The sequence below is a fragment of the Carettochelys insculpta genome, chromosome 1, assembly GCF_033958435.1.
Source record: "Carettochelys insculpta isolate YL-2023 chromosome 1, ASM3395843v1, whole genome shotgun sequence".
NCBI lineage: Eukaryota > Metazoa > Chordata > Testudines > Carettochelyidae > Carettochelys > Carettochelys insculpta.
In genome coordinates this window covers 255,053,628-255,066,672 of record NC_134137.1, presented here as the reverse complement: position 1 = coordinate 255,066,672, position 13,045 = coordinate 255,053,628, and the positions used below count along the sequence as shown (strand labels likewise).

The window sequence follows — 13,045 nt, the reverse complement described above, 5'->3', positions numbered from 1 at the left end:
CATTTGTTCTATGGATCCTGGACCTGCAACCAAAGCCCTATGTATGGCCTTCATGTCTAGTGTGGAGTCCAATGGTATTTTGTGTGGAATTCTACATAGCTGTAACCTGCTGCATTGACAGCCCTTGTCAACAGTCAATTTTCAGCTATTCGGAGTTTGGACCCCAACTGTAAAACAAACCACCCTTGAAATTCCATCTAACCAATCCAACACTCAAACCCAAACTTTACTGCCAACATTCAGGTTTCTTTTTGACCAAACTCCAAACACAAAAATGACAAATAAATCCAGAGTACATATTATGTAGCCTGGAAAACTATTATTTAAAACCACCCTCAGTCCATAGGCCATGTTTCTGGTCATAGAAACCATATTTCACTGGAGCTATTGTGACTACTGAATGAAACCTGGGCTGGCTGGAGTTTAGTGCATAAGCCTCTGCATTTTAAGCTAAAAATCTCAGCTAAAGCTCTAAAGGAGCGTAAGTGGTCTAGATGCTACTACATGAGACAGTGAACCACACTCAGCAGGTGTGTGGGTTACATGATAATTTTAACCCATTGAACTCAGGCACGATGGTGCTAAGCATGGCATTAAAAACTCAGCTACATCCATAAATAAATACACTATTGTGAATAAGTCTCAGGTCTTTAACTCAGTGCTTTATTGGCTGGTGGGAGAAGCAGGGGCATTCTTTTCTCTAATCTAGTGATTTCCTGACTCTAAACCTTCTCCTCCTGTACCTTCTCTGTGCTTTGCATTATTATGTGCTAAATATATTACCAGTAGATGTGATTTACCTGGTCCTCTGGCTCTGAGAGCTCAGGCCCTGCTGATTTGGCAAGGGTATAAACCTGTGTGCAACTTAACTCAGGAGGCCCACTACCCATGGAGCTAATTGTTTGCAGGATGTGGGGCTAAATGTTCCATCCCCCTCAGAATGGTAGCAAGGGCTCTCCCAGAGGCAGGAGCACGTGGTACTGGCAGGGTTGCCCAGAGTTAACTGATGCTGTGGTTAGTTTGGAAAGAGGCTACAAAGTATTAGACCCACAGCAGAGGCAAGAGTAAGGCACAGAAGGGAGCAGCTTCTCCAGGCCAGGTGGCTCTGATGTTCTTAGGGTTACCATATTGGGCTTTGCAAAGAAGAAGACACCCCTGAGCCAGAGCGTCTCTTTACTGGTATGTACTCACTCAGGTTGTATTCATGTGTTCCAGTGTGTGTGTATATAGTACATGAATACAACCTGAGTGGGTAGATAGCGACAGGGAGACACTCCCGCTCAGGGGCGTCCTCCCGTGGCTAAAGGGAGCTAGATGGGAGTGGCACAAGCTGGCTCTAGGGCCGACTTCCCACTCCCCCCTTTCGGGCAGTAGCGGGGGGGAGGGGAGCAGGCTGAGCCCCTCGCTGCCAACTGAAGTAAAAATCAATCTCGCTAAAGGCGCGTGACTTTGTAACCCCCTCCCCGGCTTGAGAGCGAGCAGGGGGGCAGCCGGTTCTCGGCACCTCCGCTAGGGCACAGCTGCCGTAGCCGGGCCGGGCAGCGCGCACAGAGCCGCGGCTCCCGCGCTCCCTAGGCCAGGCGGCGGCGGCTGCTCCCCGCGCTGCGGAGCTGCCCGCCCCCGGGAGGGGCAGGCGGGGGAGGGGCAGCGCTTCCCGGGCAGTTGTACTAGCCGACCTGCACACGCCGCCTGCAGCCTGTCCCCACCGCCCCCCTCTTCCAGGGGCTCCCCTCACGTGAAGGGGGGGCAAATCCGCCCCCCCGGGGAGCAGCGCAGCGCGCAGCCTCCCTCCCGCGGACCCGGCTTCTCCCTGGCACAACTTAGCGACTCGCCCCCGGCAATGCACCGGACTCTCCCTCCCCCCAGCCATGGGGAGCAGCGAGCAGCGGCGGATGGCAGCGCCGGGCCGGCTTGCCCGCGGTGGGAGAGAGCCTGAGCGAGCAGCAGGGAGCCGGCAGCGAGTCCCTTCGGCCACCCCAGCCCGCGTCCCCCGATGCACCTAGTTCCCGGGCAGCGGGAGCGCGGGGGAGCGGGCATGGCCTAGAGAGCGAGCGGCGCTGCTGACTGGGTCCCGCGGCTGCTTCCGGGCGAGCCGGCGGCTGCTTTAAAGCGAGCTTGCGAAGGGGGCGAGGGGCTGCGGGCCCGAGGGAGGCTGACCCCCGGCCAGATGCGAGGCCGTAACTCGCCAGCCTCTGCCTAGCATCGCCCCTCCTGCGCGCCTCGCCTTGCACCCGGCGGGGGGGCGGCGGCGAATTGTTTGCAACCGCTGGAGGAACTTGGGAGGGATTCGCTGGCTCTGCCGGGCCGGGAGGGGGTTGCCTGGTTGTGGGGGGCCGAGGGGAGGCTGAAGCTATGGCTCTGCCCAGCGACTCGGCCCGGGTCAGCGGCAGACCCGGCTGGGGCACTGGCGAGGAGAGAAGCCCCGCCGCAGGAGCAGGATCCGATTGCAATGGGTATTGTTACGCGGCCGGGAAACAGCAGCAGCAGCCGGGCCCTCGGCAGGGGCAAAAGGAGGACTCAACCTGCCAGCTGTGCTGGGGCGGCCTGGTGTTGCAGACAGTGTGGAGCAACTGGAAACTTTCCTCGGCTCTCTGCGCCGGATCCCTGTCCTTCTTGCTGGCCCTGGTGCTCAGGTTGGTCAGGGGGGAGCTCGACTGCGAGCCGGAGGAGAAGGCAGCGGCGGAGGAAGCAACAGCTGGAGGAGGAGAAGCCAGTGGTTTGCAGTTGCCCCCAGCAAGGCTCTCCAGTAGCAGCAGCCTCCAGCTGACTCCTTGGCTGCATCCCATCGCTTGGCTGTTCAGCCTCATGTGTGCCTTCTTCTGGATGGGCTTGTACTTGCTCCGCTCTGGGGTCCGCCTGCACACAGCCGCCTTGCTGCTGGCCGCCTGCTGCTGGGGGGAAGCGATTGTCCAGATTGGGTTTGCTGTAGGGGAGGATCACTTGCTTTCCTTCGCTGCCACGGGGGTGGTGCTGATCTGCCTGGCCACCGTGACATGGCTGGTGCTGAAGCTGAGGCAGGGCGTCCTCATGATCGCCTTGACTAGCGCGGTCAGGACCACGTCCCTCGTCTCCTTAGAGAGGATCAAGGTAGCCTGGAGACCCTACCTGGCTTACTTGTTCGGGCTGCTGGGCATCCTCCTGGCCAGGTACGCGGGTCAGCTCTTGCCCCATTCCGGGGCGGTGCAGCAGAAAGAGGTCTCTGGCGGACAGCCGGCCAAAGAAGAGGTCCCGGTGTTTAAGAGACGGAGGAGGTCCAGCTCCATGATCTCTCCCGAGATGTCTAACTGCAGCAACAAGTCCCATCGGAGGACCTCCCTGCCCTGCATACCTAGGGAGCAGGTAAGGAGTATTAAAGACCTTCGCAGTCCCCCGAGAGCTCCAGGGGCCCGGAGGATGGGGAAGAAGGAAAACAGCGCGGTTGGGGGGATTTGCGGGATATTTTCATTAAGTTTTTGCAGTGTGATGAGCAGCCATTGAAAAACGAGACAGTTAAAGAGCAGAGCGTTGAAGTTGTCACACAACTTTTTGCTGGCTTCTTTGGATGTGTATCAAGGCGGCTGATTGCTTCCCACAAACCAGGGGCGTGGGAACCGAACCTGAAATTGAAGAGTTCCGTAGTCCCTTACCCCAATTCCAGTGTTGTTAGCCTTTTATTTTTGTGTTTGAATTAGTACTTTAATCTGGCTTAAAAGCGCTTTATTTTCAGCACCCTGGTCGGTTTTATTTCTCTCTGCTCAGTAGAAGGGGGTTAGAAATCAGAGAGCCTTTTTAGAGCCAGGCAAGGCTTGGTTCCAAGTGTCACTATATTAATGTAAAGCCTTGAGGTTTTTATGTTGAAGGTTTTTTAAACTTGACCAACAGTATAGCTAGCTGTTGCTGAGCTGGCTCTAAACATTGCGGTGGTGTGTGTGTTATTTAAAGTCTAGGTTAGCCCAGGCTGTAGAGGCATTTAGCATCAATTATAAACAGTAATTTCTGAACTTTTCTGGTTTGTTGAAAGAGGGCATTAATTGTATTAAACTTTCACTGGTCCTTAAAGGGAGTTCATCTTTTTGAAATGAGTATATTTTTAGTACTGTTTTGGTATAGGGAAAGCCACTTGCCTAATGCATTTGAGTATTTTTTTTTTTTTTTTGAAAGAAGGGGCCTGCAGTAGTTCAGTTGTTACCTTAGCATTTTTCTTCTTTGCAGTTACTACACTTACATGATCAAGACATTTTATACCCCAGTTGCTCTGTCCTTTGATGCTAGATACATGGTTTTTATTTAGTTTAACTTTTTTATTTTGTAAAAAATGACTGGTGTTAGAATTTGAAATATGGTGTGTTTGGTTTTTTTGGTCTGTTTTTCTCCTTATGTGCACAAAAGAAAAAACGCATCTATGGATATGGGCAGAGTGAATTTTAAGTCTCTTTATTGCATAAACAATAAGGGATTCCATATCCATACCACTGAAACTTAATTTTGCACTTGAAATTGATTTCTGAATTTTGAGACTTAACCTTGCACAGCTTGAACTTATTTTTCAATGGACTCTGTGTAACTGAGCATATTGGGAGTCAGTATGACACTTGCCCAGAGGTGAAAAGGGAAACCTAGGTGGAAATAAGTGGCAAATGGCATGTTCTGTTTCCTTTTCCCTTAGTATTAAAAGTGACTTGGTGAACTGTGTGCCAGCTAAAACCTATTCCCTTATACTAAAGACTTTCTTTCAGGTCCCTTGCTGGATAAGCAGTTAAGTATTTTCTAAGTGATGGCATCTACCCTATGGTGTGGGTAGCTAGTCATTTTTGGGAAGGGTTTGATTACATCTTTTTGTGGCTGTTTGACATTTGCTGGAAGAGTCCTGACAGACTATATACTTGAGGCATATTTTATAATAAATTTACTTTTTTTGTCTAAACACCAGTGTTAAATATTTACCATAGCCTCCAACAGCATGGAAAAAATAGAAAATTGACTGAGTTTTGACTCTGTTTTATTATAAATATGTAAGAGCATTTGGGAGTCAGAACTATTTTTAAATACAGTAACTTTATTTTTCTCTGTTAGGTGTTTATCCTTGATTTGACGGCAAACATTTCCAGTAATTTCTTGCAATGATTATGTGTAACAATTTAAAATATTTTTGCAGTTGCTGTGGCATTTGAAATAAATGTAACTTTCTAGCAAATGGGTTAAACTTTGATATGGTCTCTTGAGCCCTACTATGGTTACCTTCTTTTGCTTATGACTAAATCATGTTTATAATATACAGTATTATTAATTCAACTATAGCAGACAGATCAGTTTCACTTTTTATCCAATGTTTTCATTTAAGAGTAGACTTTTAATTATGTCTTGAAGTTCCAATTTTCCCCATGGTATACTGTGCAGTGGAGTCAAATGACAACTCTGTACTTTACTGTTTTCAGGGATTATGCCACATTTCTCTTCCCCTAGTTTAATATTAATCAATAGAGGGATCATGGATTGCTCATGCCATTGCTTAATCAAAAGTGGATGATTATCTCCAAGTTTGTTTTTAGAAGCCAATTTTCATGTTGAGCGTGTGTTTCATTTCTCTCCATGCTACCTTTTCTTATAGCCACCCTTTTAAAATAAGATACAGTAACAGCAACAAACCCACCTGTGGGGATCTCAGTGAATGTCTCTTTTGGCCGACATAAAAAGAACCAACTTGTTTGACTACGAAAAATCGGCTCCTGTTAGCTTTATAAGCTGTAGGTAAACGTTTTTCTTTTTGGAACAGCTTTTAGATAGAATGTTTAAAATAAAATACTTTAAAAATAACTGCTCAGAAAACCTAAAACAAAGTAAAAATCAAAAGAAAACCCAAGTTTGAATAGAACATTGTAAATTAAAGGGAGTGATTTTTTTTTTTTGCATGTTGTGTTAGAGGTGAGACAATTCACATCAGAAAATACAACAACAATATGGTTTTAGTGGGCTGAAAAACCTGTTGTAATTTTGTGGTCGTGTAAGAAGCAAAGACCTTGCAACCTTCTTACAAAGATGCTGCTCATTACCTTTTGTATGAAAGTGTGCTCAGCGGTATAATCTTATTAAGCTTTAATGTGACCTGAGTAATACTGTTTCAGTATTTAATAGTGTATCTGAATGTGGGATCCTCCGAAAGCTTATGAACAGTCAGTGTGGATGATGGTGGTTTGCTGGTTATTGGCCTTTTCCTCTAAAAGAATGGCAGTAACAGTGATGGAGTAAGTAATGTCTTATACAGTCAGAATCCTACTTTTTGCCACTGAAACATAAATGTAGGACGTTGAAAGTGTAAGGCCATGTAGAAACAAAGTAAAGTGTTTTGGAATTGTTAGGTAAATTTGAGTTACTTGTTATTTGCATTTGCCTAAGTATCAGTAAGTGCTTTTTCTTTAAGCCGATGCTGTCAGTAGCTGAACACTTCTTTCTCCATATCCCTAAATTCTTTCTTGCGGAAACATCTTATCTGTTTCTTAGCCTCAAAATGAACTTTAAAAATACCAAACAACGAAAATACATTTAGCCTGCCTCTAGGGAATTTGTTCATATTATTTAGTTTTCTTTGATCAGAACAAATAATTTGGCTTGTAGGGTTCACACTTGGAATGTGTGTGTATTACTTGGTGAGAAGACAGTGCTTTGGTAGTGGCCTGTTTCTGTGAAGTATTTGTGACAGTTGGCAGCACAGTATTGAGGCACACCAAGATTATAGGGTAGAGGGTAAGGTATGTCGGGGGTAGCGGTGTTACTCTGTAGCTTCACAAATAACCCAGTCCTGTAGCACTTTAAAAACTAACAAATTTATAAGGTGTTTAGCTTTTGTGGATAAAATCCACTATCTGAAGAAGTGGGTTTTACAAATGTTTTGGTAATGAGCTTTCATGGGTTAGTCTTTAAGGTGCTACAGGACTGCTTGTTGTTAAGGTAGAAGGTAACACTGCTCTAGGTACTCCCCAAAACATGACAGTACTGAATACCTTTTAGTTTTTGCCTCAGATAACTGAGAATGTTTGTTTGTTTCGCACATCCACTTTTTGTGGAGGGAGGGAATGACTGGTGACAGATTGTGAATGAGTGATAAACATAGTGAATCAATGTATATGTTCATCAGTGATGTAAATGTGCTGATGGCCAGATCTTCTTTACATCTTGTCAAGCCGTTTGTATTCTTCTGTCTCAAGCTGGTGACAAAAGAGGCCCACGAGATCTGGTAGCCTTTTTGCTGTATCCTGGTGTTTTTCAATTCAAAAGCTATAATGCATTCTGGAGATCGCTTTTTTAGAGACTACACAAGCAAGGATGGTCTGCTGTGTTAATTTGGATGCGCAGTTGTATGCAAGCATCCCAGAGGCACAATTAGTCCCTTAGTTGTTACTCTACTGCATTATGCACAGGTGGGCCAAGTTGTATTCCATGAATAAATGTTTTTGTCTGCATGTAATATGAATTTATTGCAAGTGAGTTTTGCCAATTTGCTGCATTTATTATGTCATTTTCAGGGGTGCACTGTAGTCATTAGTCTCTGAACCAAAGTCAGTGTTGCAAGGTGTGTGATATGTACATGTATGAAAAATACACATTGAAAGGTGTTACCCCGGTAAGAAACCTACATCCAGCTCTGGGCAGTGAGGTAACAATGGATTTCCTACCAGGATGCAGACCCTGCTCCAAGGTTTCATCTTTTGTGTCAACTTCTGCCTAGTTAGTAGATGACCAGTCAGTCTGAAGGGTCTCTTCTACCACCCACGCTCCATCTTATTCTCCCTGCTATCCCTCCTGCCCCAGTTGCTGTAAAGGAGAAGGAGGGCCCTACTCTTCTGCTCAGTAATTGTCCTGATTATTTAGGGAGGAGAGAGGACTGTCATATGGGTGCTGGAAGGGTGGGAGATAATGTCAATGTCTTCACTGTTGTAACTCTCAACTGTTGACAGGGAATTTAGGATTTGTTTCCATTACCATACCCTTCCACCTGACTACTTTTTATTTTTGATTCTCTTTTCCCATGAGTATTTTCAGCACCTGCCTCTCCTTGCCTTCTTATATAGCAGTACAGTGAAATTGAGGAAATTTCTTGTGAGTGTCACAGGTGCTCTTTGGGGTTCCGAATAATTCTGCGGAAATGACCTGAGTTTTGCCAGTTTTACTCTGCTGTTTGGGAAAGCTAAGAGCAGTGTCAGCATTAGGGCCAGCTGCAGACTCGAAAAGAAAGACTGCATCAGTTCACATTTGGGAAGTTTTATCTTTTCAGCTGTAGGAGATCCAGTTTTTTCTTTATATTTTAAATCAAATACTAGCTTCTACCAAAATTGACTTGAGCTTTTCGTGTGCTAGAGGCAAGTGGGATTTGTAAAAATTCTCTAGCATATTGCATTGAGAACAGAAATAAACTTAATTTTAATATGCAGCTGTCACTGTGGTATACAGGCTTAATCTGTAATACACTGTCTCACAAGAGACAGATTTTTAAATGTAAAAAGTATATATTTATGCAAATAAATTCATGGTTAGGTAATAACATTTGGTGATTGCTGAAATATGGTTGCTTATTTTGTAAGGCTCCTGAAAAATTTTACATGGATTCCAGATGTAGCCTTTACTTAGATTTGATTTTTTCTAAATTCACAGAAATTGAAATGTTGGTGGGGAAACTATCACAACTGACAAAAATGGACCATAAACCTATCAGTAAAATAAAGACTTTTTTTTTTTTGTCCTGTTGGTGGGGGGAAGCAAAATTCAATATTAACTTTCTGATTTTTGTTCTAAACTGAATGTATAGTGTGAAAATGCAAAGCTATAAAGATGAAAGAAATCCTGTGTATGCCAGTTGCCATGTTAATTAAATAAACAAAAACAGAACAGTGACCCTGTGTATAATATATGTTTTCAGAGGCCTGAAAAAAAAAAACTCTGACACACAAAGTTTTGGATGTTGATTGTGACATTTTTTGAGAATCTGTCCTTTTCTCTTGTTACTGTTCTCATTTTCTGATTATTTTATTGCAGGATGCTGATATACAAATGTGTGTTTTGCAAACTTGTAAGGAATATATCAATCTTGTGTTTAATAAGCCCCCAACACTTTGAATCTGTACAAGAGGCAGAGCTGGTATGGCTTCTAACCACTGTGCTGGAAATGGGCACAAGTTGATTGCATCCTCCTAAGTGATTTAAAAATAGAAGACTTTTTCACTGAAATTAAAATTTTCATCCAGTTTCTAAAAATCTGTTACTTTTAATATGTTTCCCCCAAGTGTGAGTTAGTCAGTTATATTCAATTACATGGTCTAACTAATGTTGGTTTTTGAATGGGATTTAAATACTAAATAAAGTATAAACTTTTCATTTCATCACAGTAGACATCAGAAAACTACTGCCTAGAGAATAAGGGCATAGATTATGAAAACATCACCTCAGACTGTTCTGTTTTATCCAGATCAGCGTTCAGAAATAAGCATATCTAAAATATGCTAATACAATGCACATTTTTGTTCTGGGCAGTTTTGCTATTAATACAGTATATGAGAATTCTCTTTTGCCTGTGGAGCTGGTATGACACTATCCTTTCACTTTTTAACCTTCACTTCTTGAGAACGTTAGCATTTATCTATGCAGAGCTTTACCTGAGAAGCAAGTTTGGACTCAAAGAGCTGGCGGGTGAACTGAGTATTCAAAAAACTTGATTGTGAGCCTTACAATGTAACGGTTCTCTCTCTCTTGCATGTGTGTTTGGTAAGTTCTGGTCAGTGTTATTCAGGAAGAGCTCTCTGTTCCAGTTGCGTTTTAAATCAGTGATGCTATTCTCATGAGGTTAAAAAAATGTGTGTATATATCAGCTAGTTAATGTGTTTGATAATGAAGACTTTTTTTGCTCTTTTTTAAAAAAAATATTTTCAGCTGTCTATATCAGCTCAAACTTTGTTGATGGTTCATCTGATTATTAAATATAAGAATGGTAAAACATCTAGGGCAGGGCTGGGTAAAATATGGCCCATGGGCCACATCTAGACCTGCGAAGTTACTGGATCCAGCCAGCAGGTACAGTGGGGAGCCTCAGGTAGGCTCCCTGCCTGCTCTGTCCCTGCAGTACTCAAAAAAGTAGATTCAGGGACCTGTTTCTTTCAATATCTGTGAGCCTGGAGGGAGGGTGGGAGAGAGGTTTCAAGCACTGTTTCTGCCTCCAACACAATCCCATTGACTAGTTTCTGGCCAATGTGAGCTTCCTGTTTGAAGCATTGCTCCCCTCAGGAACCCAGGTGCACATGGCCCCATGGACAAAGAGTCAGCCTGCAAAAGCAGATGGGCTGCTGGTCAGGATTCACCCAGGTGAGTCTCCTGGCCAGAGTCAGCCTCTGGCATCCCAGCTCCTACCTCCCTGCAACCCTCTGACCCCGCTTCTGCCACATAACCCAAACCCTGCATCCTCCTTCCTCCACTCATGTCCCCTCCCAGACTTTGCACCCCAATCTCCTTCCCTAGGTCACAACCTAAACCCCTGCACCCCAGTCCCCCTGCCTCAGGTCATAACCACTGCTTTCACCCAAACTCTCTCACAGACCCCACACCTCTTGCTGTACCCCTATCCCTTGTCCCAAGCTCCCTTCTGCACCCAACATCCATCCCACACCACCTCCGTTAATATCATTGAGGAGTATGGTCACTGACCACTTAAAATCTTGGAGTGTCGTTCCCCCCCCCCCCACGTCAAAAATTATTGCTCACCCTGATCTAGGGAAATGTGACAGGATAGGGCCAAATCCAAAGAATTAGAAAACATACTTTATGGTGAGCATCTCAATGAGAACAATTTGTTTATTTGAAGAGAAGGGTTATTTCACCCCTTTATCAGTTGTAAAGTACCTACATAAGGAAGACATTTGATAATGGGCTCTTGCAAAGGATGGTGTAAGGTATAACACAGTCCAGCATTTCGAAGTTAAAGCTATAGATTGAACCTCTCTAGTTCGGCAGTCTCTGGTCTGGCAGCATCTGTGGTCCAGCATGATTTTAGTTAGCTGGATGTCCACTTATCATGGCGATGGCCAAATTTCCAATGGGCCTATAAAGTTTATATCCATCAGTCCTGGCTCTCAGTGTTCTGGGCTGTTACTTAGCTCTAATTTACCTCTAAATGTCTTCTAAGATTCCAGTAAGCAGTTGAAGTGTTGGTAATGCTGCTAGATGATATTGACCTCTCGTGGTTCGTCAAATTCTCTGGCTCAGCACCAGCCAGGTCCTGAGAGTGCAGGATGAGAGAGGTTCAACCTGCAGTCAAATACAAAGTGGAAATAAGGCATACATTTTAAATAACAAGGGTGATTAACCATTGGAGCATTCATAGCAGATTCTCCATTCCTGATAAATTTTTCAGTGATGATTGGATAGTCTTCTAAGAGATCTGCTCTGGAAATTATTTTGTGGAGGTTGTATAGACTGTGTTATTTAGGAGGTTAGGCAAGCTGATCATAAAGCTTCTTTCTGTCTGTGGGACCTATGAAAACCACTACACTTGCTGTGTAGGAAAATTGTGCTTCTCTGCTTGGTTAGAATTCTGGGAGCATGTTAAATAGGGCTTTGACACAGGCCCTTTCTAAGAAGCTCCTTAAGGGTAGTTAAGTAACCCTTTACCTAAGGATAACTTTTTTTAAAAACTAGACACTGGACAAGAATTGGAAATCAAAGAGTAGGCTGATTTTTTTTCAATATAGTAAAAAATTAATAATATGGTATTGTATTAGCATCAGTGATTTATCTATTATTTGAAAAACTAGGTGGACAGTAAAGTGGCAAAATGCCCACTGGGACAAAGTCATGCAGATAAGTAAACATTAGAGAAGACTTCAGAAAGACCTAACAAAATTAATTGAATGGGTGTTGTGCAGGCCACTTCAGTTATAAGAAAAATGAGAAGAAATGGAGCAAAAAGAATTATTTCAGTTATTTCTATGTGTTGATAAGTTCTAAAGTAACTAGGCAATGTAACCACTCAGGAAAAAGGGCTAGGTGACACTGAGATGTCAGTTAAACACTTGGGTTTATTGTGCAGTTGCAGTCAGAGAACCAAACAAAAATGATGAGATAGAAAATAATGCTGAAAATATTATAAGGCCATTATTTACAGTGATAGTGGGCTCTTGCCTGCGCAGCTGTTTGATTTCACCCCCCCGCACCTTCTTTTGGTCACCCTTTCTCTAAAATGGTATATTTGGTAATAGAGAATGAGAGATGGGTGGCAGTTTATTGGGGGCTTGAAGAACTTCCATGTCTGCGGAGACTGCAAAGCTTGTATCTGTAGTTAAATTAATATGAAGAGAGATGCTGGAAGAATACAAAATATTGGCTTGTGCTTAAGACTATGAGAACAAAGGAGAATTCGATGAAAATAATTTTAAACAAATAAGTGACTTTTTCAACACATGATTGACCTGTGGAACTCTCTCCCATTATATAATAGAGTACAAAAGCTTAGCAGGATTTTTTAAAAGTATTGTCCATTTATTATGGATAATAAGACCATCCAAACTTAAATTGGAGTAATTGAATCCTTCTCTGTATTTCAATCTCTCATGCTTAAGTTGATAAAGAAATGACTAACAGATAACAGGAAACTTCTGATGACAAAGTATTCCGTACCTGCCTGCTATGGGGTCATATGCTTGTCTCTGAAGCACCTGCTACAGGCGACTCACACAGAACACTGAGCTTAGTGGACCACTGGCCTAACCTACTATGGCATTTCCAATATTCCTAACAAAATCGAGTACTTAAAATTTTGGGAAAAATAATGCCAACAAAAATCAGTTGGACAAATGCAGCAAAGGGCAATGTTATTTCTCATGGCCTGTGCAAAGTCTGGGAAAATGTAAACCTCTGTGTGTCAAAAGTAACCTTTTGCTATTGATGTGCACTCTCCATATCTCGCGCCCTCACCCTTCTACAAAAACATGTTCCAGATTAAAATAACTTATTTGCATTTGCTCTATATTCTGTTGGCTGCCCATGTTTGGTTTTGTTTTATAGAAAGAAGTTTAAGGTTTAGTTTTAA

General features: G+C 43.6%; 1 protein-coding gene across 1 annotated transcript in view; it reads left to right on the top strand.

Moving 5' to 3' along the window:
- Positions 1-422: 422 nt before the first annotated feature.
- PDE3A (phosphodiesterase 3A) overlaps positions 423-13,045 on the top strand; it is a 434,927-nt gene continuing 422,304 nt past the window's right edge. The window contains exon 1 of the mRNA XM_075004928.1: positions 423-3,339. Coding sequence (XP_074861029.1) covers positions 2,353-3,339 — 987 coding nt within the window. The 5' untranslated portion in view covers positions 423-2,352. The remainder of the gene's footprint in view (positions 3,340-13,045) is intronic.